Genomic DNA, 26,288 nt, shown 5'->3' on the forward strand with positions numbered 1-26,288 from the left:
CCGCCGCTTCCCCTCCCCCCCCCCCCTCCTGCGCTCACTTCCGCTGCCGCTCCTTCCCCTTCCGGCGCGCGCGTGTGCTTGACCGGGGGTCTTGTCCGCTGGCGCACGTGGCGCTGCCCCCCGCCCCATCCCGGGCTCCGCCGCCATGTTGGTGCTGTTCGAGACCGCTGCTGGCTACGCTATCTTCAAGGTGAGGTGTGGAGAGCCGGCCGGGTGCGGTGCCTCTCGCCCGGCCGCGGCGCGTCCCTGCCCGCCCGCCCGGGTGGGTGTCGGCGCGAGGGGTCGGCTGCCGGCCTGCGGGGAAGCAGAAGTGAGGGAGGGAAACACGGACGGGAGGGCGAGTGCCCCCCGGGCCGGGCGGCTCCTCAGGGAGTTACTCCGCGCCTCGGGCCAGAGGCGCGGGGAGGGGGCTGCAGCGGGAGGCTGAAGGCCCTTGGCGGGGAGGAAGGGGGGCTTCCTCGGTGGTCCTGCCAAGCGTCGCCAATGGCGCTCGTTTGCTCCCACCCGTAGGGGTAGATTTGGTCGGAAGGCGTGCGCCCGTGGCCGTGCCCCTTTCGGAGTCTCTGGAGGCACCCGGGTTTGGGCACGTTGACTCCTTGCTCTTCCTAGCCGCCTTCTCGTGGCTGACGTTCCAGCAAAACCTTGTGGGTGCAGGAAGGGGCGCGTGGGAGACGGGCAGCGTGTTCCCAAACGGGTGTGGAGGGTGCCTTGGCTTGAGCGCGTTTCCAAAAGCAGGCCTCGTCGGCTGGCTGAGCGCACGGGCAGGGTGAGGGTGCCTGCAGGTACAGCGTGTGGTCTGCCTTCCCTCTCTCAGCTGAGAACGCCGGCTGGGAGGAACAGACTGCTTTGCAGGGCTCTGCCAGCCTCCTCATGAGGTGGCTCAAAAGCTGCGGTTTCATGGTGGTTTGAACAAGTCTAAACTAGAGCTGCTACCGTGCCATGCTCCCCTCTGGCCTGTTCTCTTGCTTGAGCGTTGATGCCTGTACAGTTCCACCAGCTTGTTCATAGAGTTTGATCGTAACACTTGTATTTTTTCCCCTCCAGCTTAGTCTTTTTTTCTGGCTTAGCTTAAGTGAACACAAGTGCAGGTGCAAAGAGAGCAAGGTGCTGGTTTCTTGTGCACTAGCCTGCTGCAGAACTACACCCTTTGTGCTCTACAGAGCCTATGTTTACTTCACTTGCCCAGAAACCTTTCCTCCTCACTGGGGTGCAGCTGTGCAACTTGGCCCAGGAACATTTCAGGATGTAAGCAGGCAAGGAGGATTTCAGGATGTAAGCCTCAGGGAGAAGACAGAAATACTTCTAAAAGCAGATGGTTTCTGTTCTGTGCCCCCCCCCCCCCCCCCCCCCAATGCTTATACCTGGAGAACTAACACATACAGCAGCCTCCCTGAAGGTTTTGCTCCCTCAATGTTCACACTGGCTAGTGTCCTGCATCTTCCAAGTTACTAAAAGTTTACCTCTTGAGTAGGCTCAAACCTCTTGTGCAGTGAGCCAAGGCTTTCAATGGAGCCAGGAGGGGCTGAAAATAACCCGTATTTTAATTTCTAAAAGCAGGTAGGCATAAAGAGAAACGAGGAAGTCTCTCTGCAGAAGTGCTGCAGGGCTCCACTGCAGGTGTCACCAGCTGGGGCGTGGGGGTCTGGCTGTGATGTGTGTGCAAAGCGGCTAGAGGGCACCAGGCGTCAAGGAGCAGTGATCAAAGCCAGGCTGCTGAACGCCTACTCTGTGGGAAAGACAGTGGACTGCAAATGGTGTCTGGGCTGGATTGGGAGAGAGGTGAAAGCTGTCTGCTGGGACTGAGCAGAAGTAGTATTTTACTAAAATACGTTTTGAGACAAGCTTTGGTTTTCCATGCTGACTCTTTTTGCAGCTGCCAAGGACAGATATGGCAAGCCCCAGCCACAGTGCACGTTTGCAGGGCAAGGCTCTCAAATCACATAGCTTTGCTTTCCTAGATGCAGTAGCTGTTCAGCTGCAAACCTGTGTCACTTACACTTATATGTTTGTTCTGTATCAAAATACTCTCTGCAGAGTTTAGCTTTTTTCTTTTTAAAGCAATCTCTTTACTTGAGGGTTGGTCAGAATTTGTGCTTCTGAATTTTGGGAGGTAGTCACAGTCACCCACTTCCCTTTTCAGCAGTGCCCACAGATGTCACAGAATCATGATTTGGGCTGGAAGGGGCCTTAAAAGATCATCTAGTTCCAATCCCCCTGCCATGGACAGGGGCACCTTCCACTAGACCAGGTTTCCAGCATAACTGTGCTTTGCCTTTATGCTTTGGGGCTCAAGAACTGTTGTCCTCTGCAAGCTGTGTAGCTCTTGGGTATTCCTTTGTAGGTGCTGCTTCCATTAGCGGAGCAAACAGTCTAAATAGTAAGGGCAAATGGGGCGTAGCCATGTTGCAGATCTTGGAAGACTTTCCAATGAGTCTTACTATCTTGCAGGATACAAAATATCTATAGGCATGTAATTTCTATATACTAGAAATCTTGATTTAGCAGCTTCTGTGTCTATTTTTCTCTATGCACCCATGTCTGTTTATAGAGGCTGAAAATTCTGTAGGCCTCGGGGTCAAAAAGATGAATTGGAGGAAAGAATCAGCAAGCTGAGGAAAGGAAGAGTTACCCTGAGGTTTTTCTGTGCCTCAGAGTTCTGTGGGGAATGAGTTACTATGTTTATTTACTCAGCTACTAATTGAGTTTAAAAAAGACAACCTCCTTGGACCGGGGTTTAAAAAACTAGAAGAGAGCAAAATCTCATAATGAAAGAACGATTTCTGCACTGCACCGAGTCAAATTGCAATTGTGTTGCATTTGCGTTGTGGGGACAAAACCACAAGATTTTTGAGTGAGGTGTAAAGAATGTAATGTTTTAAAGATTTTGACTGTACTGTTCCCCTGAGCACTTTTCTAGGAATTTGCAGTACGCTCTGCGTTTTGTGAAACATGTAGGCTCTAGGGATGTAATTGTTAATCTCGTGCTGTTTAAAAACTGAGGGGGATCCCCTTTGTACAGAGATTGGATTAAGCCATTGCAGCTTCTTAGGTAATTCCTGGCTCGGTTGATTACCAAGCTGTCATGGAAAGTCTTCTTTACAGAGATGTTCTCTTTCTTCCTTGGGCTAGCTCAGATTGATGAAGATAACTCATGGGATCACGCCTTCCTGTTAGGCACCCCAGATGTGTTTGTATTTTCCCAAAGTAGTGGCAGGTTTGGTTTTGGGTCACTGGGGTTGTGAATGAGTCCTGTAGAGGAGGTGGAGCAAGCCCAGTTTTGATAAACAAGGAGAGGGTTTTGCTTTAATGTGCAGGTTCAGAAGGACCCAGCTATTATTGAGCAACTTCTGTAATTCAGTTGAAAGTAAAAACACTGTAATATTTTGTGTGCATTAGTAGGATAAAGCTGCTGAAAGAGAGTGATGACACTGGAGATCGCCAAAATTGAGTTTCTTTACTCAGTCGCTATTAACTTCCAGTGGCTGGGTACACTGTAAATCTGCTTCAGGGCTTCTCTGGTGAATGCAGGGTTGAATGTTCAAAAGTACTTTAAATATAGTTGTGTGATTTTTTTGTTTTGTTTTTTTTTTGTGGTGGTGGTGTGTGGTGGTGTGTTTTTTTTTTTTCCCTTCTACAGGTTCTGAATGAGAAAAAGCTCCAAGAAGTTGACAGTTTATGGAAAGAATTTGAAACTCCCGAAAAAGCAAACAAAATGTAAGCAGCTTTATGTGGGGATAGCAGCCTGGCTTTTGGAAGGACATGACTGCCTGTAGTTATGCACATCGGAGGTTCAGAAGGAAGTATTGGTTTTTATTTTTCAGTATTGTAAAACCTAAAAGCTGTAAACAATGATAATGTGAAGTTAGATATCCAGATAAACTTAAACTGGAATATCAAAGTGAAAGAAATTGCTTTTTTCCTTGCAGTGTAATTAAGCTGCAGAAGTCATTACCATGTGTCACTGAAGCAAAAAATTGAACAATATTTTAAGGACATCTCGATGCTTTGACAGGAACATCCAATCTTGTAATGCTGGAACTAGCTGAAATGATGGGGTTTTGTGTTCACAGGAAGTTAAAAAAAGTTTAATCCAGCTGAAAGTAATAGCATCTGAATCACTGTCAATTGAGAATTAGTGTTGTTGCCCATGCCATCAGTGGGTGTTAGCACCACTGTGTAGCTGCACAGGGATTGCAGTGTCCACTGACCAAGCTGGCCTTTCTAGCAAATTGCCCTGAAGCTGGGGACAACAGTGAATTCCTTCCAAGTCTGTTCAGGGTGTTTTTATTGGAAAATTTCTAACCAGCTTTGGTTATAACGGATACCTCTGAACAAGCTATGCCTTGTGATTTGGATTTATCCTGCTCTGTAACAGTATTTAGAGGAGAGGCCAGAATATCCCACATCTGCCTGTTTGTAGTGTTGTTAATGTTGTCTTGGAAACATAATTTTGGCCACTTGCTAGACAGGATGTGGCTCTTAATGGATCTCTACTCTGATCAAAGTAATTCCTATCTCTCCTGCCTTTCTGAAAAGGCATCAGTATAAGCCTGGGGCTTCTGTTGGGCTCTGTGAATGCTTAACTCAAGCATTCAGCTTTATCTGTGACCTTGCTTCCTTTGCAGATACTTGACTCACAAAGAGCAGTGGTTAATCACAACTGGATTAGTCAAATGCCTGTCCCTGACAAGGAATTTACTAGATTGAGATAGCTTCTTAACTGTAACTCTGGATATCAACACCACAGACTTTGTGAAGGGGAGAGGGAAGTGGGGCCTGAGGATCTGACACAGTGTGGTTAAACACTGTCCCTGTGATTTTTGGCTCTGGTCAGCAGTTAGGGCACGGAAGAATTTTCTGTTGTTTGTTTTAAGCTCAGCACTTGTATTCTAACATCTAATTACAAGGAAGGACTTGAAGTTTCATGGGCAATGAATCAGTTCAGTTTTGAAGTCTCTGAAGATGCATTTGGTTGAAAAGCATGTTAAATCTGAGCTGTGCAGGGTGTGCATTCCACAGAGGCAGAAGCCTCCCTTTTGAAGATGTGTGGAAAGATGCTATCATCAGTCAATCAGGAGTGACACTTGGTTAATCAGGGTGCAGTGCTGAAATTTGAATGGATGATGTCTGTCTTTAATTATGAACTACAAAACAAAAAGGGGGCTTCGGCTTTTTGATTGTTGGTCCTAGAAATATTAAATCAAAATTTCTTGGTTTTTTTGAATGAAGTTTGCAGGACCCAGCTGAAAAGTCACATCAGGCTCAAACTTAATCAGCAGGTTTAGTGCTCTTCCCTCTTTTTGAGGGTCTGGATATTATCTCTGCTCTCTTGCAGTTTTAAGGAGAAGAGGGGACCTATAATAGCAGAGGCAGAAAAAAAGTAAAAAGGTTCTAGCATCTGGCTTACGTACATTCGTTCATACAGTTGTATTTTTCTTCTGTAGAGTAAAGCTGAAACACTTTGAAAAATTTCAGGACACAACAGAAGCACTTGCTGGTAAGTGAGATAACACCATTCTTGCAAAAAAAAAACCAAACCCCAAACAACCCTGTCAAGAACTACTTCACTCATTACTTACCTCTGTCCCTGCTCTGTTTCTTCGCTTAGTTTTTAAATTATAAATTTTTCAAAGTCAACTGTTTTTGTTGTTTTATGAGGTAATCCATCCAGTCTACAGAGTGGTAGAGATGTAATGAAGTGTAGTTTTTTCCTACCATGATTATTTTCCAAGCAGCTCACTAGTGAGCACCGTGTAGAAGGTTTTGACTTCTATGTAGCCTGTTGTCAATGATGGATTCTTGTTGAAGCTGAATATAACTGATTTGAGTCAACATTTCGTCACTACCACTGAGACAACAGACAGATATCAGAGTACATATATTATCACAACTGCCCTTGTTTTATGCATGCATATTACGTCTGTGTTTTTGCAGCCTAAAAAACGCCTGTATTCCACTTAAAAGAAATTCAGGAGTTTAAACAAAACGGAGAGCCTTATATTCAGTAATTTTTACTAATTCAACGTTTAAATGTTTGATGCCGTGGCCTAGTTTGAGCAGAAATTATAGAAGTTCTAGCTGATCATTCAGAAATGGTGTGACTATTACTGCTGAATGTGCTGTATGACATCAGCAGGTGCATGTTCCAGGTCACATTTACGACTAAAGAACGGATCTTCATATTCTGATGTGGTAGGGTTAGCTTATAAAGGAAGCTAAGGAAAGAAGAATGGAGACACTGCCATCATACATGAGATGCAAGTGAAACAACTGAGACTCAGGCTGCTGTATATTCCTCTTCCTGGCATATTTTTTGGATTGTGTTGCTTTTGCATATGTTTGGATTCAGATCATGTATAGTTAGGCTGATTAAAAAAAAACAAAACCCACCACCTCACCTCACAGAACAAGAGCCACCCCCCTGCCAAAAACTTCTACTACTTTGCTTCAGGTTTAGTAATCTGTGAAATGGATGAGATTATTCAGACTACCTAGGTCACATTTATTTGGAAGGGAGGACTATGTATGTGGTTGTTCTAAGTGGATTAGGAGCTATTGGCCAGCTTGAAAGGTGGAAACATCTCTGTTGTAGAAAGGTTGAGAGGACTTAGAATTTACCCTTATGTTATATTAATGTTCTGCAAATCAACCACTGGCTTCTGCTCTATTTGCTGTGATGAAGATGTTGCATCACAGTAGTTCTGTGGAGCACAGAGCTGACCTGCAAAGAGAGTTGTATAAGTGCTTGCTTGAAATATATTGTGTGGGATTGTAAAGCTTTTACAGAGCTATTAATACTTGAGAATGAAGAATGTCCTTTTAAAATTTGTCAGTCCACAAGCTATATTAAGAGGGTCTGTGTCTGACTGGCCAGTCAGTGTGTTTGGCATCATTCTTTGTTGGACTTTAGATAGTACATTATCATCAGAGTATGCAGATAAGCCATTACTCAATTTAGGATATCATGGTTGCTGACTAGTAGACCTGGAAAATGTTTGGTTAATTAAATGATACACAAAATGTTCCCATATAACCTTGCCTTCAGAAATGTTAAACATACATCCAAGGCATATGGCATACTGTTTGTAGAGATCCTTAAACAAAGTTGACAGAAATAGAACTGAAACCACATGGAGAAACAAGAGGCAACTGGGGGAAGGGTTTTTGATTTAGGCCTCCAAAGGAGCAAGTATATAATTTTCTTCTATTTTGATTTTGGCTACTGCATGGTGAAGTAGTATCGCAGCTCAGACTAGAGCTACTGTGGGCAGTTAAAAATAACAAGTTAGGAGTACTATTTTTACAGGTTTTGGGAGGGGAAAGAAACTATCTCTGGTGTTTTTGTTTTATACAGCATCCACAGCTCTTGTAGAAGGCAAGCTCAGCAAGAACTTGAAGAAAATTCTCAAGAAGATAGTGGCAAAAGATGCCCATGAACAGTTGGCTGTAGCAGATGCCAAACTTGGAGGTGTTATAAAGGTGATAACTGATTTTGCCATTCTTCCTTTTGTCTCGTGCTGCTGAAATCTTATAGTCAGGTTCTAGAGATTTTGCAATTATTAGCAATGGATTATGCTGCCAATGCTGTGTTTCCAGTGTGGAAGATACCTAATCCTTATGATCAAATGTGTACTGCATGTATACTGGCAAGATGTTGTCTTGAGTACACAAGTGAATGATATGGTAAAAGTGCGCTAAGGTGTTCAGGTTTGCTTTATTTCTCTCTTAAATTTTGGTTAAAAAATATTTTAAATGATTAAAAAATTAATTTCTCTAATGATCCCATCCAGAAAAAGGGGTAGGAGGGACAGCAAACAGCTAAAACCAGCCAGGCACACATGCTTATTCATCACCAACAGATGCAGCAATAGGCGGGGTGATGACTTACTGTCTTTTGGGGAGCCACCTTGTTCTGCCTTCCTCAGTCTACAAGCAGTTGTGCACATCCTTCAGTCCTTGCCTAGCAGAGGAAAGAAGTAGTACAGTAGAGGTGGACTGCTTTCTCCAGTGTCTCCTAAGTGTCAGATATCATCACAACCATGAGGTTCCCATCTCATGTCTGATTACTCCCTGTTCCTGTGGTTTTTATTCTGACCACCTCCTTGGCCTGTCTTAGGAGACTGGTGTAGCCTGGAAAATGAGGAGGATTTAGTGTTAAAGTGAATAATACCAAGGACTCTGAACTAATTATTCAGGTTTGTTCTCCAAAAAAGACCAAAAGCCCCCAGCCGTCTACCTCTGAATTTTCTCTCTGTGGCCAAACCATTTCTAGTGAATGGCAGAATCTTGAATCTTTGCTTCCAGTGTCTATGTAGCAGATAGAGTATTAATTATAAACCTCCTCTTCAAACTGGAATTGTTACTGTGTGGGGAACTGGGGGTGTCCCTACCTGGAGCATCAAAGGTGACTGAAACTTGTGTGATCACAAGATTGCAGTGGGAAAACCAGGTGTAATGACATAAGAAGGACCTCCCTACTGGAAGAAGGGCTTTACACAAATAACATTGTTGTGCTTGACTTTGGACTATTGATTTCCATCCTGCAGGATAAACTGAATTTGAGTTGTATACACAGCCCAATGGTTACAGAGCTGATGAGAGGAATTCGCTCACAGATTGAAGGGCTTATTACAGGCCTTCCTTCTCGAGAGATGGCAGCTATGTGTCTGGGTCTTGCACACAGGTGAGTGAGTTCCTGGAACAGCTCTGTTTCATCCCATGTCTGCCCCACTCCTGTGTGCTTGGCTATGCTGTGTTGCTTGATGTGTCTCAGAGTACGTGACATGGTCTCATACTCTTGAAGTCAAGACACATTTGTATCTGAAATCTTGTTTTGTAAAGGAAGGATGTTCCAGTTTGCATCCACCCTTTAGAGAGACTTAATCTTCACCCGACGTTGATAGCTTTCTGTTGCATGTTACATACTTTAGGATTTGGTTTGAAATGTCTCTGTAGCAGTCAAATGAGTCATTTAAAACTCCATTCCCACTGAGAGACAAGGTGAAGACCATGATGTGCTGATTTACGCCAGAATAAATACCCATACAATACATAATGTAAATGTTAAGGGCAGAGTTGACTTCCCACCTTGCTATCATTGCCTTTTAGGTTTAGTGAAGCAGTAGTTAAATACAAAGTTGTTGGGGTCAAGCATTCATTCATGAATAATTTCTAATCCATGTTGTGACATGAGCTTGTCCTGTCCATGAGCCACTGGAAAGTTAGAGAACTGCTTTGCTGTAGCTATTTTCTTAAAAATAGGTGTGTGTTTGCTTCAAAAATGGGCATTAATATTGAAAAAGGACTTTATCAATGTGGACTTGCATCTTCATAAAGTGTCTTTTTACTGTAGCATACTGAGAAATTTTAAACTTACATTAAAGCCAGATGGTAATGGGCTTTCTCAGACAGTGAGAATTTGTTCCAGGAGGTTTCTTCTGTTGCTTCACATTAGCATCGCTGATATTTGCTGCTGGGTAGGTACAGTTTTGTGGATTGCCTCCAGCCGCTGCAGAACTGGAAGGGTTGTTGACAAATACTTTTTGTGGGGAACCATGCAGAAAGAAACTAACAACCAATTTCCTGCCACGGCACTCATGTTCAGTTTGCTGCATGTGGTACAGATAGCCTTAACTTTCCCTTTCACCCTGGTCACGGGGTATGTGCGTGTACACATGTCAGAGCTGTTGTGAAAGTTCTGTCATTGTGGCTTCTGGCCACAGCTGAGAGCAGTCAGTGGCATAAAACTGAGCTGGTAAGAATGAATGTATGGACAGCTATATTCATGTAAAACAGGAACAGATGGGACATAATCTGCAGCAGGTTGTCAGGATGCTGGTGAAACTGTATTTCTGTCTCCTCAGCCTTTCCCGATACAAGTTGAAATTCAGCCCGGACAAAGTAGATACCATGATTATCCAGGCAATTTGTAAGTATATTTAGAGCTTAAATTATTGCTGGATTTGGCTTAGGATAGCTGACTTTCTTACATTGGTTGCAGAAAAGTATTGCTGTCAATTTCCTCCTAGCATGTTTCAGTAAATTGGGCATTGATATTCAGCCTGGCATAAGGTGTGTTTTCTTAATAGGGTTTTCCACAAGCAGGAACATTTTTAGCGTGATACAGTAAACTGGCATCTACTTTTTCTTAGCACAGAGATCAGCTGAAATACCGGCAGTATTAGTTCAGTCCCCCGAGGACTTCACTTCCCAATGTGCCGCCTTCTGAGTAGTGTTGGGAGAATGAGCCCCACAGGACAGGTTTTTCTGACCCTTCATTTTGGTGCTGTCTTGCATAGAGGGCAATGTAGAAATAGACTCTTATGTTAGGCGTGTAAAACCTACTGCAGTGTGTAATGCTGCATTCCATCTCTTTGCTTTCTTAATGGAAAATGGACTGAAATTGTAAACACAGCTAGGAAAGCCCATTCCTCATTTTTCCTTGAAGACATCCACATCATAATTGGCATGCTTGCTGTGAAGCAGTGGTGAGGAATCCTGTTTGGAATATTAATTCCCAGACTGTTGTCAATGATGAAACATAGCCTAGCTGAAATTAATGATTTAATTCAGTTCCTTCGTCACTACCACTGAGACAACAGATGGGAATGTTGGTATTGCATTAGTGGGAAATATTTTAGCCTCAGGGCTCTGTAGCAATGTATGCTATGGGTGTTACTCTTATGTTGTAAATCCGGTTATTGGTCATATCTGGTAAATGGTGAGCCTGTTGGATTTGTGTTGGGCATATTTATATTATAAAGGCAACTAGAGGACTTAATACAATCTTTTAAATGAAGTAATTGAATACAAGATCAGTTTCTCACCATTAAAACAGTTTTCCTTAATGTTTATTAGATGGCTAAGTTTTACATCAGTCTTGTGTGTAGCACTTTGGCTGACTGAGAGGAAGAATAACTGGCTGCTGCTCCCCTTCCAGAGGGATGTGCTTTGCAGCTGTTACAGGAGTCTGTCCAAGACGGTCCCAGTGACAAAACTTTCAGACCATGCTTGTGGGAATTCTAATATTTCTGTAATACTGTGCCTGGGATTATGCAGTTCTCTGAAAAGTGAAGATTTCTAATGTACTGCAGCTTATGTTTCATTGCAGTCTTTATGGGATAAAATACTTCGGTTTACCTCCCTTTACGCTATTTATGTTTGTTGATTTGAGAGTTTTCCATTTTTTAGATTACCTTTTTAGAAAAAAGAAGTCCATTCTTCTTTCTCTTAGCACTTCTTGATGACTTGGACAAAGAACTGAATAACTACATCATGCGCTGTAGGGAATGGTATGGTTGGCACTTCCCCGAACTGGGCAAAATCATCACAGATAACCTAACGTATTGTAAATGTGTGCGGAAAGTTGGTGAGTAATAAGGAGGCATGAGCCTGCAGAATGTTGCATGTTAGTGTGCAGTGCGTTAATGGCACTGATTTGTAGACGAGTGACTCGCTCATCCAGCTGGTCATGACCCTGTATACAATCCTGCCTTCAGCAGCAGTGTAAATAGGGCCAGCAGAAAAGTAGTGTATGCTTGCATCTATATGTTGATGCAGTTTACCATTTTGAAGCTTAAGAGAAAGCTAATACCATATCACCCATCAGTTCTTCATGGACCACCTGCATATCTTCTCAGAATCACAATTCATCAGCAGACCAGTTTTGGAAATTAGCTGCCAAAAACTGATGTAAAGAGAATTGGTACCTGTTTGTGGGTGTTCTTAGAGACAATAACTGCTATAATTATAAGAGCGGAAAGAATGACTGCTGTATTATTTTGGACACTTGCCTCACCTTTTAGGCATGTGCTTTGTATTGATGATTTTATTTTATTTTTAAATAATGAAGTTTGCCATTCCGAGAGAAACTTGTGGTTTTAAGGGAGCTTTTCTCCCAATTGTAGGAAGAATTATATAGGTTTGGTTAGTGGTAAATGACTGCTTGCTTCCTGGAATTCTTCCTTTGTAATCTTGTGATTGAAAAATTTGCAGCAAGCAGCTACTGAAAAGGTGAAGTATGCAGTGTTACAGAATAAGGGTGCTTTTTTCTAGTTTCAAATGTAATATTTCCAACCATTCTCAGCTAGTATAAACATGAAGTCAGAGCATTGACATATATTTTGGGAGTTTGGAATAGGATGATGGCAGAATTGACTCACTGTTGTTATTTTGGCCTTTTATCTTCATCTGTTTCTGTGCTTTTTTACTAGTTCATCTCGCCCCCAGCACAAACATACTTTCATCTGTCCCCCACAGGAGACAGAACCAATTTTGCCTCCTCTGATGTTTCTGACATCCTACCAGAGGAGATTGAAGAGGATGTGAAGGCTGCCGCTGAGATTTCCATGGGGACAGAAGTATCAGAAGAAGATATAAACAACATAATCCATCTCTGTGATCAGGTATGTACACATGGATGAATAGCAATAGGAACTCCACTTTAGCCATATCAGAGCCTCTTCTCCCAAGGAGAGGTTTTCCCAGGGCGTTGCTAAGACACTTGTGATGGCAGTGATGATGCCTATGTTGTTGCTTTCCTGATGTACAGATGTGAGGGTGTACAGTCACTACCTCATCTGAGCCACCTCAGACTGTTGATGTCTGCACAAAGCCTTCCAAAAGTGCCAGTCTTTCTTTGGGGGACAATGTTGGCATCATTGTGCTTTTAAGTCTTTGAGATAATGGTACTGTATAGCCTCTTCTTGATCTGTCACTTTTGAAGCTAGTTGATAAACCTGGGGTTAAAAGTGGAGCACTGAGGCCCCGAAAGAATTAGGAGCCCTATCCTGCTTTCATCTGGATTGTATGTGAACTCCCTCGGACTTCAGTGGTGCCAGTTGGATCCCTTTGTGACTTTACCAGGGAGTGGCAGGGTTAGGAGTTCCTGTTCTTGGTCTAGACCGGGCTGCTTTTTTATGTGCATTCTAATTGTGTGTATTTGTATGGAACAAGTAAAGAGCATTCATCCCATTTCAAGAGAATGGTGGCAAAGATTTATGTGAAAACTGAATGTTCCAGGGTTTTGTCCTAAAGAAAACGTCCTTACTAAGTATTTTTGTTCTGCTTCACTGTCTTTGGCATGTTGTCAGCTCCTTTATCAGGAGCTTTGCTGAGAAAATAAGTTGCATAAGGGAATAAGCAATACAGATCCAATATACTTTATGGATGGAGCTCTGCTCTGGGAATATGCCCTATATAAAGCTTTCTATAACTTGGGCTCTCGGCTGTCTGCATTTTGCATTTTATTAGTCTCCTTCATTGGAATTCTCAGCACTTGCTCATTTCAGTATATTTTGCTCTTAATGTTTGTCAGTCAGCTAATACTGATTCCTGTAACCAGACTCTGTCTATGCCAGGTGATTGAAATCTCTGAGTATCGGACACAGCTGTATGACTACCTGAAGAACAGAATGATGGCCATTGCTCCTAATCTCACCGTAATGGTGGGCGAACTGGTTGGAGCAAGGCTCATTGCTCATGCAGGTGGGTTACACTGCTACAGTGATCAGTGTAAGTAAGGCTTAGATGACCTCATCAGAGGTTTTCTCTGAGGAGCTGGTCAGCTAAAAGCATTATGCAAGGGCCTGATGAACATCTTGTGGTAAAGTGGGGGAAGGTAGCTCTTGAGGAATCGGAGAATATCAGCATGAGCTTGGTAGCAGTCTGTGATGACAGTTCTCAGTTGGCCTGAATTCTTTTTGGAATATGAGGGCAACTTAAGTCACTACCTCTTCTGAGACACTTACTGAGCTTCCTGCTGATAGTCCAGTCACTTCTGAGGTAAAATGCTGACAAACTGGCATTAGGCTTTTATAGTCAGACTGTCTCAAGGTAGCAGCCTTATTTGTTACCTGTGCTGCAGTTCTGTGATGACATGTTCTTGCTGCCAGACTTCGTCAGGAGTAAGCATTGCTCCAGTGTAATATGTTTTATTGAGTGAGCCTTCCTCCCTGTTGTTGAAATCAAACCAGGACAGCTAAGGATGAAAGACTGAAATGGCTTACCTGTCCTTCAGGAAATGAACATGAAGCAGCTCTCATAGGAATAGATGGCTCTGAGCTTCCTACTTTTGCATAGTGTAGGAATCTAGCCTCCTGCTTCTCTAGTTGCTCCTTCTACAAATTACTGTTGCTGCGTCACTTCCTTCTAGGTTCCCTCTTGAATCTGGCAAAACATCCAGCTTCAACAGTTCAGTTACTGGGTGCTGAGAAGGCACTCTTCAGAGCACTGAAGACTAAACGGGACACACCTAAATTTGGCCTTATCTATCATGCTTCCCTAGTGGGACAAACCAATACCAAAAACAAAGGAAAGGTGAGTTGCAGAATTGTTTACCAGCTTGGCTTTTTCCAGAGCATGAATATCTGTCCGTGAGATGGCTTGAGCTTCAGGCTGAGGCTCTTTCCATGGCTTGCTTTACTGTATTGCTTCATGGTTACATGGAACGTGCCACTGTCCCACAAGTCTTTGGATGTCATTCGTTCCTGTTTGAAAAAGCGAATGGGATTGTCCATTCGACACATCTGAGTAATAACAGATGCATTCCTACTGAGTTATGATGTAACGCTGACTTTCTCAAGGGGTATGTTACTACTTTCTTCTACATGATAGTAAATTAAGCTGTTACAGGCTTTAGTCTTGCTTGAAAATCAGACTCTTTTTGTTGTGCTAAAGCTAGTAACTTTTGTGGCTTGCTTTTAGAGAGCTTAGGCTTTTGTAGTTCAGGTTGATGAATACATGTTTGAATTGTGGAGAAAGCTATCGCCTCAAACTAACCTGATTTGGAGGTTGGGGTAGAGTGGGATATGTATAACTAACTTGCCGTCTCAGATGTTTTCCCTCTATTTATCAAGAAAATAAGGCATTACATTAACAGTATTTCAATGTTGAAAGAATTATGTACTAAGTGTTTTTTGGACTAAACACTGCTAATAAATGGTTACTTTGTTCTTTTGTTTGTGGGTATGGTTTCCAGAGTGAATCATTGCCTTATGTTAAGTCTTAGCATTTAATATTCTTTTTGGGTTTTCCAGATTTCTCGAATGCTGGCAGCTAAGACTGCCTTGACTATTCGTTACGATGCCCTCGGAGAGAATACCAGTGCTGAAATGGGAGCTGAGAACAGACTAAAAGTAGAGACGAGACTGAGGCTTTTGGAAGAGAGGGGGGTAAGTCTAGCAGAGAGTTGCATGAAGCTGATGTTCTTGGTTATGGTATGATTTTTTGATGCACTGCTTTCTGAGTCTTTTCCCTTCACTCAGTTGTGTCTCCTAGTGTGACTCTTATTCTGTGGTTTCTCCCAACCTTGGCTGGAGCAGTAGGGTTTGTAACCTGGCTACATCTATTTGTATGTCAGTTTTTCTTGTTTACATGTCTGTCTTCATTTACATTACATGAAAAAATCTTGATTCTGAACAAGATGAATAAGATCATACCTTTACATTCTACTACATCTCTGTCTTGATTGCAAAGATATGTTTATTACTTCATAGCTTCTCTCTTCATCTTAGAAGAAAGTGCATTTGCATTTTCTCCCCTCCTCACATTTTCCACCATGGCTCCCTGAAATCTGAATGCTGGTCATGCTTAGTCTTACGGAGCTTTCTCTGTAGCTAAAGCAAGATGTTATTCTGCAAATTGCTGCATTGCCCTCCCATCAATCACCTAATGCATATCCTGCCTCTCTGTACCTGCTGTTCCATCTGCTGCCATCGGCACAGCATGCTGGGAAAATGTAGGGTTCACTTTCCTCTTTTAGGTGGCATGCCTACTGCATGTGATCTTGTAAATGATGACTAGGTTCAGCCTTCCAAGCTAGAAGTTCTGATACTAATGCTGCAGTACTGGCATTGCTAGAACAAAAAAGAAAAATCCAGAAAAACCTGCCTGCTACTCCTTGAGCATTTCATGGGAGGTGATAATTCCAGTTGAAACAAAGGCAAGGAGGCATGTTAATACCAAAACACAAACTGATCACCTGACAAGTACAAATTTAATTCAAATCCAGTTTGGGGCCTGTATTGTGGTTTTAAGGGTGGCTTTATGCCAGACATAGGGTGATACCTGCCCTGACATGCAGTTATCCTTGCAAAAAAAAAGTGTGCACAAATTTGAGCTGGTCTTGGGAATTTAGAAGTATGATGTTGTATGTCATGGGGCTGTGGTATGTTTGATCTGGTACTAGATGCCCTTTAATTGAATTGGGTTCTTGAAGAGCAGTATTAGGAAGGCACATACCTTTCTCACCCCAGTCACCTCCCTGTCACTGTTCTACTCACAAGTGTGAGAATCATACAGGTACACAAGAGCCTGGCCAATATATGGCCAATAATATATGTCTATCTTTCCATTTTTAATTACTTTCAAGAGCTGTAGAACTTGTGTTATGAATTGTTTTCATTATGAGTAATTTGTTTTTCACTTCTAAATTTTTCTTGTAGATAAGAAGAATCAGTGGCACTGGAAAAGCCTTGGCCAGGACAGACAAGTATCAAAACAAGAGGTGAATAGTTTTTCCTTTCAGCTTGGCTGAGTATAAATAACTCTCCATGTTTTTGTTTCTGAGAAGCTTTTTGGTTGTGGGCTGAGTTGACTTAAGATCCAGAAAACATTTTCTGTGCTCTTAAACACTGATGACAAGTCCCATTGCTAATGGGAGTTTCGATTTTCCCACATTTTACAGTTGTGGTAAAGCCAGTGAACTGGAGAAACAGTCCTGATTTTCTAATAGTAAATTACTAACATAATCAGATAACACGTATGTTTAGATGCTATCAACATCAGCCCAAAAAGCTGAATAGTTTGGGGAGTTAATATGTAGCAACTTTATTTAATGTAAGTCTGAATGAATTAAATTTGAGAAAATGAGAGTTTGAATTAATTTCTTTGACATGGAAGCTGTCCTAGAGACCTACTTAGTAGTCTTATTCTTAGAAAATAAAAAAAAAGGCACCACTTGTTTTGAGCAAAGCTTCATCTTCTTGTTTAGGTCTTGTACATAGTAAGTAATACGTATCTTAAGCAATAGGTAGGGTCTGTACGCTGGACACTGTTAGAGCAGTTTCTGGTGTCTAAAGTGATACTGTAAATGGCAACTGGGACAGCTGAACATCTAAGGATTTGAACAGGTTATTATTAGTCTGAGCTGTGACATCTGGGTTTTTCGCTTAATTTGGTTGCAGGCTTCTCGCTTGGCTTGGCCTGCTTATTTTGCTGAACCTTTGGTGTAGAGAGGGCAAGTGCTTAGCAAAACCAGGGCTGGGTGCTAGTTCTGTGAGGAAAAAATAGCACTGTTGCACCCATCTGCAGTCCCAAAACATCTTTCTTGAGCATAGTTGTAACTTTCATTTCCATATGCTAGGCATTTCAAAGTGTAGTGATGGCTGTGATTTCTGGAGCAGCTTTTGAAAAGTGTCAGTAAATGAAGCATCAGGGTGCTATAAGGAGGCAGTAGCTTAGAGAGCAGGGTGTGGAGGAGACAACATATATGCTGGGTTTTGACCTCTTGAAATAAGGAGTCATGAATTTCCTGCTAGGACATGTTTCTACTGTTAGACATGCTCCGTGAATGTGTCTAGGCTTGGGGGAGAGACTGAAGATAGTTCCTGGCTGTTTGGCTTAGTCCTGCTGCCTAAAAGGGAAACTTAACTCGGTTCCTGTTAAATTGTCCTTGTGCAAAAATGGCAGTACTGCTGCTTTATGGATATTGTTTGAAGGGCTAAACTAGTGTTTTAAGGAGATTGGCAAGAATCTCGTAGTCTTGTATGGAACTATGGATCCTGTATGAATTAGCTACGTCAAAGGCATGTTTCAGAAGTTAATTGCGAGGTAGTTTTTAGAGTTGAGGTTCAAGTGAAGCATTTCAGTATGCTTTCCAAAAAAGATGTGAGAGAGTGCATTACCTATCTTTGGCATATTTATTTGCTGATTTTTTGTTGGTGGGGTTTTGTTGGTTGGTTGTTTTTTTGGGGGTGGGTTTTTTGTTTTGGTTTTTGGTTTTTTTAATTAGCAGCAGTAATTTGACAATGACAAGGAAGCCAGTGAGCTCTTGCCTGGGTTTAACTGAAGCGAAGTCCACTGTTTGCAAAAGGCTGCGTAATCAATTTCTGTAAGGCCAATATGCAGTGTTAATACCCATAAGAATAATTTCTGATGCTTAGAGGTTGAATTGATGGTACTGTCTGCTAGCATTAATTACCACGTGCTTCCCAGTCTAGTTACTAGCTTCAGTTGCTTTTTTTAACCTGTGCAAGGTATTTACTTCAGATTCCTACTGTAGAGAAGTTCAGATGCTGGGTATGTGACTGGGGGGGGGGGTAGTTTAGGCTTACTCTTTTAAAATTCCTTTCTCCTTCAGTAGGAATTCTGTTCTGAATGAGTAAGAAAAAAAAATTTGCTTCATTGCTATTATATGATTCCATTTCCCTGAAAAGAGCACTGGGTTTCAGTGTGGCTGGTTCTCTGCAGCCTGTAGAGGAGTTTGGGACTGAACAAAGGATCACACAATATTTGAGAAGGCATAGTTTCAGACACAGATTAGGTATTTGAATGTCCCATAAAGTCGGTGATCCAAGTGATAGAGATGAGCCATAGCATTACCCTGACTTGTGAGTTGTGCCCTGTGAACATAGTGGTGGAGAGGCAGTGCAGAAAAAGCAAAAGTAAAGCTACTTCTAATCCTGTATGTATATTACCCTTAGGGTATGCTTATATGGACTTTAAAAAAATTGTGGGGAGTGATGTGCTTGTGACCATACAGCTATACTAGAAAGGCTTTCAGCAGCAGGGATCAGTCTAATGGGTAATTTAAGTGCTCTATAGAGCCTTGAACAGATAAAACCAAACTTACTTAACTGGTATCTTCTGTTCAGATCAGACATTTGTACTTCATGGGCTATCTCCTGTAGTCATGATTACTGATGAACCATTCATGTATTGGAGAAAGGGCCTTACTACCTGTAGATGCTTTGTTAGCTGAGCAAGATTGATCTGCAGATATTCTTGGGAGGTTGTGTTGGAAAGTTTATGTTCAACTGCAGGATCTTACCTGGGGGCTAGCTGCTCTTTTTGTTACTTAAACTGACTTGTTTTCTTCATTACAGCGAAGTAAAAATATTTGACCCATCTGGTGACTCTACACTTCCTGCTGTTTCAAAGAAACGCAAAATTCAGGAGGTAGAAGACCAAGATACAGAGGTTGCTGTGAAAGCAAAGAAGCTTAAAGCAGAGATGAAAGGTTAGTTGCTGCATCTGTGTTGCTGGCATGTCGCTGTGTGCATCATGCAGCGGAGCTTAACGTTTACAGCCAACCACAATACCTAGTTATTCTCCTTGGGTATGACAGTGTATTTTTAAAAAAGTAATAATCCTTTATGGACTGACACCAGACTGCAGTCAATTTACTTTAAATATCTGCTTTTAAACAGTTGTAAGCATATAAGAACATTTAAAAACAAAATTCTACTCATATTCTTGCAGAATTTCTTGCTGAGCCCGTTTATATTTAGTGAGCCTCAGTATCTTGAAGACAGAAAAGCTCTTCCCTGTAAAACCAGAACTTGCTCAATTTTCTTTAAAGAATACTGTTTTTCTGTATAGAAATGTTTTCTGGCATGTTTCAACATATAAAGATTGAATGTCAGAATTTGAGGTGAAATGACAGTTGGAAATTTCAGTCTGAATTTACATAATAAATGAACAATTGTTACTCTCTGGAGAGCTAAAACTGAACTGTGGCCACAGTTGTTCTTCCCTGCTCTTGTAAGTTATGGTGTGAAGAAAGATTTTTGGACTGTGACTTAAATAATCTGGTTTTATATTATGGTTCATTTTAAGAAACATTCTTTTCTACAGTGTGCACTTCAGCATGTCTAAATGGCTGGCCTAATACTTGCTATGATAGTGGAGAACCCAGTGTGTAACTTGGGAGGGGAAAAAAAGGAGAAGAAAGATGACTTTAAGTCAGTTTTGTGAGAACTTGAGCCGGATCTGGGCTTGAGCTACTCCTAAGTTTTGTCAAGTACCTGTGCCTGCAGCAGGTGAGGGTTGTCAGCCCCTCCTTTCTGCCCTTCTCTGTACTGCTGTGTTCTAGAGAATCGCAGTGTTGTTATGCTGGTTCTGTACATCTTCCTGCTCAGCTGATGCTGAGGTGTGGTCTTTCCAGACGCCGGTTGGTTCATGGTGTCTGTATACATGGATGGAGCAACTTGTAGGAACCTAAACTTAGCTGAGAAAGTTACATGGGAGGGAGAATCCTTTGTGCTATAAAGCTGAGATCTGTGCCCCAGCTTGTTCTCTTGTACTTATCATAATGAGACAAGGACACAGGAGTACTTTGGAGGCTTGAACTTTGCCTGTTTGCTTTTCGGAGAATGTGGGTGTTCTCAAAGCTACTGCTTTTGATAATCTTTTGAACTAACTTCCCTTACTATAGCCTTGAAATTGTTCCCTTGGGCTTCCCTTGCATTATCAAAGCAAGTGTTGACATCTCACAGGCGTGAGCTCCTCACAGGTGAAATACTACATTCATTTCTAGCCTGGACTCCTACAGTATGAGGAGGATATTTCTGTTCATAGATATATTATTCAATGGTTCATGCTTTTACATACAAATCTGCTTGCATTTGCTTCATTTGCTTTGTTGAGCATTGATACCTCCCGGTTTAGGGTTTGAATAGAGCTTAGCAGGTACCCTTGAGCTACCAAGAGTTATTTGAGCAGTAGACAGTGTTCAGAATACTTGTGGACTACTGAAATCCATGCTGTTTGCTTGTAAACTTCAGTTCTTCATATCAGCTGGGTCATTTTATTTGGATACTTGGGCATTAGAACTAACTGTGCCAGTTGCTTCAGGCTGTGGAAGAAGTGTTTTTAGAGACCTTATTTCTCATATCACCTGTATGCAGAACTCATCCCTTCAACCTGTTCTCTTGTACCCTTTAAAATAGCACTGCCCCTATGTTTGCAAATTCTTGTATTTGACCACCTGGTAAAGCACATGGATTTCACTGACACAGGCTAGACAAACCATGACCTTGCTCTTTTCCAGTATAGTTAGTATGACTCCACAGTGTGCTAGAGGGGGGATGGTAGTGGTTTGAGAAGTTTTGAGTAGTTCAGGGAGTTCCATAATACACAGAAGAGTGCAGAGGAGGTCCAAGCATTAAGATTTTATGTTGCATGTCCACTTGAATGTCCTTGAGCCTTAAATTTTTGCTATTCTTGGCTCTATTCTTTTTGATGCAGTGCTCTATTAAGCTTTTCCCTGGTCAGAGATTACACATCCAGACATAGTGTTATGAAAGAAGTCTCTGCCCCCTCCTTCCCCATGCTGTTTGTGCAGCTGTGTGGTAAATGGGGCTGGTGGAAAAGCAGTCCAGGAAAAAAAGGAATTCTTCAGCCATATCAATTTTGACTTGGTTTGTATTACAAGAGGAAGGTATGAGACAGGAATAAGCTGGGAAGCTGCCACTGAAAAGTGATTTGTCAAACTATTGTTTTAATATTTGTTGTAAAGGGGGTGACTATTTTGAACTGTGCTAGCCTGAAATGTAAATGTTACTATGACATGCGTGGCATTTTCTCTTTCCCTGTTTGGGGGGCATGTATGGCAGTACTTTGGATAGGAACTGGCAAGGGGGTTGGGGGTGAGGCATGACTTCAAACCACTTTCACCTTTTACACCTAAAAAGAAACCAAGTGGAAGGATGGTGCCTGAAACAATTTATAATCCACTTAAGGAGTTGTCTGTTAAAACCTGTTTTAGTGGTGGGGGAAGTGAAATAGGACAGGTATTTTTGTGACTACAGTCTTTGAAGTTGAATGTGGCTAGACAGAATGCATACTACCAACAGGACTAGCCAGTGCCCCCGGTGAAGTGTTCAGCTTGCTTGCATTTAAGTATCAGGATATAGTCAGCTAGTTGCTTGGAAAGGTCTCTCTTGAAAAGAGAAATACCATCTTAATTTAATAGAGTGAACCCTGCAAGGCGCAAAGCCTTACTTAAATCACAGCAATGTCATGACGCGGTGTCTTTATTGATAGGCAGTGTGACTTGATTCTGTAGATGCCCTGCATCATATGTAGGAGGGAGGGTACATCAGGCTGGCATGTAAAAGCTTAGAGAAAACTGGTGGAAAATGGGTGAGTGGAACTACTGCTGGTGATCTCCAGGACTGCACAGGGCCATCAATCAAATTGCTCTTCCGGGTGCTGCTTTCTGTGCCTCCATGCCTGATAGTAAGAGATGTTGGCTTTCTTGTCAGCTGCTGTGTATCACAAAGAAACCCCACTGGGCTTGAGTGACTTAGAAGTGTTGTACCCGGAGGGAAGAGACCAGCACCCCTGGAGCCTTTATCCTCATTCTGCCTAGGTACAAATACGTGAAGTCTTGTGATGAGCTTTGCTAGAAAGCGTCAATTGAAATCTTCAGGAAGGCGTCTGCAGCTACTAGCTGTGAGAAGTAACAGTGCCTATGAGTGCACAGTGCATCATCTGCAGTTGTAAATTGTGACAGGTTCCACTGCCTGGTGTGTCAGACTTGATGACATGTAAGGTAATAACAAGAAGTTATTTTTCCAAGGTTACCACCCAACATTTTGCTTGATAATGCATATCTTACCAATCCAGCTGAGTGAAAATGGGTTGTATAGCAAAATATGATGCGTATGCTCTTGTTGTACGGTATGGCTTTAATGTAGTTTATGCTTATTTTTCAGCTACTTTTTATTTCCCTGTGTCATAGCTAGGGAGGTGATTTTTATAGGAGTTTTGAATGCCTTATGCTTGCACAATGTTTACTGTGAATGAGTGTATGGCAGAAACCACTTACAGTTATATTTACCAGTTCCTTTATCTGGAATCCTTTGCTGTTTTGCTTCTGGCATTTTTTAATGTCAGAAAACTGCATGTGTTAGCTGGCTGTGTTTTCCTGTAGACATGTCTAGAAATTTTTTACACTGAAGACAATTTTTTCGTCTGAAGCTTATGTTGGAGGCAAAGATTGCGGTGTATTTTTGACTCTCATAGTTATTCTGCTGCCTTGAGGAACTAAACTTGTGACAAAGTACAATCAAGATGGGTTGTGTGGTTCGGGTTTTTTATGATAGCATTGGTTTTGTTTCTGTTCTTTTTGTAAGTGGTAAGTAAGTGTGCTTCAAAATGAAATTTATTTGGTTTTGGGGGGTAGTACAGTGAGAAAATTACTTCGAGTCACACCTCCAGTAGCAACTGTACACATGACAAACACCACCTGTTTCAGTGCCTCAGTTTTGTAGCTACTGAAGGACAGTGGTTGCTATGTCATGAACTTACTCATGAGTATTATGTACTGAGAAACTTGGTATCCAGCACTGACTCAGCTGTGCAAATAAATTTAACTTGGGTATGCTCCAGTAACAGCTTGGCTACTACATAGGCTGTCAGGTTGGTAATGATTTCTGCTTGGTTTCTTTACCTAGAGATTCCTAAGACTGGTATGTATTCTAGAAAATGAGTGGTAAATCATAGTGCCTTTACCACTGTGATTAGATAGGCCAGCAGTTGATGAATAGTTCTGAAAAATAAATGTAAGAGGGCATTAGTAAATCTTTCCTTGGGTTAACATTCCTCTCTGCTTATATAAATAATTAAATTCCTGTCTTCCATGACAGGAAAGAGTTTCTGCTTTTGCATTAAATGCTTTATGTTAACTCAGCATTAAGAGATCTTTGTGTTTGCCAGTCTAAACAGTAAAGCAAGCTGGTCTGCTTCTTAGAAATTTCCAACACCAAGATAGGGAAGTGAGTTGCGAACAATCTGCTGCTGGCTGAATGCATTTCTAGTGTGGGTTTTAGAGTCCTTCCACTGTTCTTGTGATGCTGGTGAAAAAAATTGCCTGACTGTGGACAGTCTGTTTTCAGAAAGAGTACTTGAAGGTAACCTGGCAGACAAATGAAAACATGCAAGCTTGTTTCAAACTTTGTGAGCAGCATATAGGAGTGGTATTTGTACCAGGAGATGTGTGAATAGTGCTGTCTGAACACTGTCACTTGTATCTTGGGTAGTTGTGTACTTTGATTATAGCAGGTATGGGCATGTCATGCAGGTGAGGGCAAAGTGTAGAGAAAATAAATGTGGAGACATGTAAGGGCAGTGTATTCAGTATTTTGCATTTTTACTATCATCATTGCATCCTCTCACATCTCATAGAAAGCTTATCCTTTTGCCTTTTTACACTCTTAATAACAGACAACCTGCCTTTCATTTTCCTTCCTTCTGTGGTACAGAAGAGACAACTGTAGAAGATGATGAACCTGTCAAAAAGAAGAAAAAGAAAAAGGATAAGGAAAAGCAAGTTGAAGAAGAGGAGGTACTGAATGAGGAACCCCCTACCAGCCCTACAGTTGAGGTAAGGCGGAATTGCACAGCTACCTGATCCTTTATGGGAATGGATTCTCTCTAAAACATATGGACTGAGGGAGAAAAAATACTCTTATCTGTATAACCCATGGTATGCAAGGACAGTTTTACTCTAGTAACTTTATTTCATGATATCCATCACTGTAATGTCCAAGAAGACTTGTGTTACAAAATAAGGTCTGGGAAATTTGTGACTGTAGTGCCTCCATGTACCAGGAATGTTTCCCCTCCTTTCCTCTGCCCACTCCCAGCTTTAGTCTTCTCTCTTTCCTCATCTTTTCTAGTGGGGAGGGTGTCCCTTGGTGCCAATCCACAGGCATCTGTCCAGTGTTTAGGACTTGTAGGGAGCAGAGGCTGTACCTGCTGAATTGATGAAGCATCATTTGATGTCTTCTAGCAACAGTAGAGTGGATGGGACCAAACCAAACTAGTTGCTCGGTTTTGAAATCTTGTTTTTAACATGGGGTTTAATTTTCTCCCCTTTGTTTAGCACAGCTTCATTGCCTGACCACAGTGTTGAGCTGCCAGCAGTGTGGCAGACAGCTTCCATTGCCCACTGGCCCCACCATGCTGTAAACATCGAGTGCATTTAGCAATAGAGGAAGGGGATGTCTCTTGGGTTCTGCTATGCTGAGTGCGGCAGCTGCTGTAATGCTTTTAGTGTGAACTCTGTTGCCCAGCTACATGTATTGCTTTGCTTTTCCATGATGCTTTGTTCATAGCAATGTTTGTTTGTTTGCAGAATACAGAGAAAAAGAAGAAGAAAAAGAAGAAAACAAAAGATGAGGATGAAGACTGATAAGGAGCAGGAAGGAACATTGGCCCTTGGACAGTTGCTTCAGAGTAGCATTTCTTGACATAATTTCTTTAGTCTCTTGCTGAAAACTGTAACTTCCCCATATTGCAAGAGGGCAAGGAAGGAGATGAATTTGATAGCTGTCTTCTGCCCCAGAGCAGGATACCCCAGTGTCTCTGCTACTTAGGTGGCTTGCTGGTTTTTTGCAGTTTGTTTTCTTGAAAAGATCACACTAGGTCCTCTCTTCATATGCAGTCTCCACTGATAAGGAATAAAAACATTTTTATGGAGATTTTATGCCTCTGTCTTTTAACTTGTTTGCTAGTTTTCTAACCACTATCAGGTCTATTTCTAATATTTATTGTTTTAAATGAATGATCAAAAAAAATTACTGAATGTGTAAGTGTTCTGTTGCAGTTTATTCTCTGAAGAACTCAAAGGTGGTAATATTAAGTTCTCCATAAAATTGATAGAAATATCTCTGCACAATATCCAGGATGCATTGAACAGCTGAGGTGCGTTATTGTGTCTCCTGAGAAAGCCTTTTTTAATCATCCTTCAAACATTTTGGTTTTGCTGCACTGACTGACAAGATTCAGCTGCATGTTTTGAACTAACATGAGTTAGCTTCCAAATTGCTTCTGTGGTGATTGTGGCAACTTTCTTCATTTGATTGGTGGGGGGGTGGGGGAAGCCCAGGGCAAAATTACTTCTACAGCTATCTTATCTGATAATGAAGCTGAAAAGGCAAGTGTTTTTTATTAGTAGCAGGAGTTGGCCATTGCCCAATTCTGCCATTCTTTGTAGGGGATATAGATACACTGAAGTAGCATCGTATCATCAAGACACTAAAGCTCTTAAAGCTTTATGGTGGAAGAGGAAACAATTTTTATTTGACTGTGCTTATCACTCAATTAATATGAAAATTTTTTTCTAGGCATAGTGGTAAACTATTAGCTAAACAAAATAGCAGTGTCTTTAGCTAGATAACATTTGGTAACTGCAGCCAGTGTAGCTGGTGCTTTTCTGTGGAATACAGCTTATTGACTGGCTCTTGGTATTTAACTGCCTGTTGGCTTACTTATCTGTTAGT

General features: G+C 41.9%; 1 protein-coding gene and 4 non-coding genes across 6 annotated transcripts; all 5 read left to right on the top strand.

Annotated features, from left to right (window-relative positions):
- NOP58 (NOP58 ribonucleoprotein) lies at window positions 1-25,485 on the top strand. Of its 2 annotated transcripts, none has more exons than XR_007506100.1 (15): window positions 1-190; window positions 3,638-3,714; window positions 5,445-5,497; window positions 7,355-7,479; window positions 8,547-8,683; window positions 9,864-9,928; window positions 11,234-11,368; window positions 12,259-12,404; window positions 13,359-13,485; window positions 14,153-14,316; window positions 15,036-15,170; window positions 16,443-16,504; window positions 19,104-19,237; window positions 24,229-24,388; window positions 25,142-25,485. XR_007506100.1 is itself a non-coding variant. In XM_049801122.1 (15 exons), exons 1-15 carry the CDS (start codon window positions 146-148, stop codon window positions 25,196-25,198), a joined length of 1,584 nt encoding a protein of 527 aa, XP_049657079.1. In that variant the 5' UTR covers window positions 4-145; the 3' UTR covers window positions 25,199-25,485. The 2 variants fall into 2 exon arrangements, 1 of the variants encoding a protein (XP_049657079.1); XM_049801122.1 differs by having other exon boundaries at window positions 4-190; window positions 24,267-24,388.
- LOC126045586 (small nucleolar RNA SNORD70) lies at window positions 5,776-5,864 on the top strand. The gene has a single exon (XR_007508113.1). It is a non-coding gene; the product is annotated as a small nucleolar RNA SNORD70 (small nucleolar RNA).
- On the top strand, window positions 10,518-10,605 carry LOC126045593 (small nucleolar RNA SNORD70). The gene has a single exon (XR_007508116.1). It is a non-coding gene; the product is annotated as a small nucleolar RNA SNORD70 (small nucleolar RNA).
- Window positions 12,506-12,589, top strand: LOC126045605 (small nucleolar RNA SNORD11B). The gene has a single exon (XR_007508120.1). It is a non-coding gene; the product is annotated as a small nucleolar RNA SNORD11B (small nucleolar RNA).
- Window positions 13,661-13,744, top strand: LOC126045600 (small nucleolar RNA SNORD11). Its single transcript, XR_007508118.1, has one exon. It is a non-coding gene; the product is annotated as a small nucleolar RNA SNORD11 (small nucleolar RNA).
- Window positions 25,486-26,288: the final 803 nt, after the last annotated feature.

Source organism: Accipiter gentilis, chromosome 1 (assembly GCF_929443795.1).
Source record: "Accipiter gentilis chromosome 1, bAccGen1.1, whole genome shotgun sequence".
Classification (NCBI taxonomy): Eukaryota; Metazoa; Chordata; class Aves; order Accipitriformes; family Accipitridae; genus Astur; species Astur gentilis.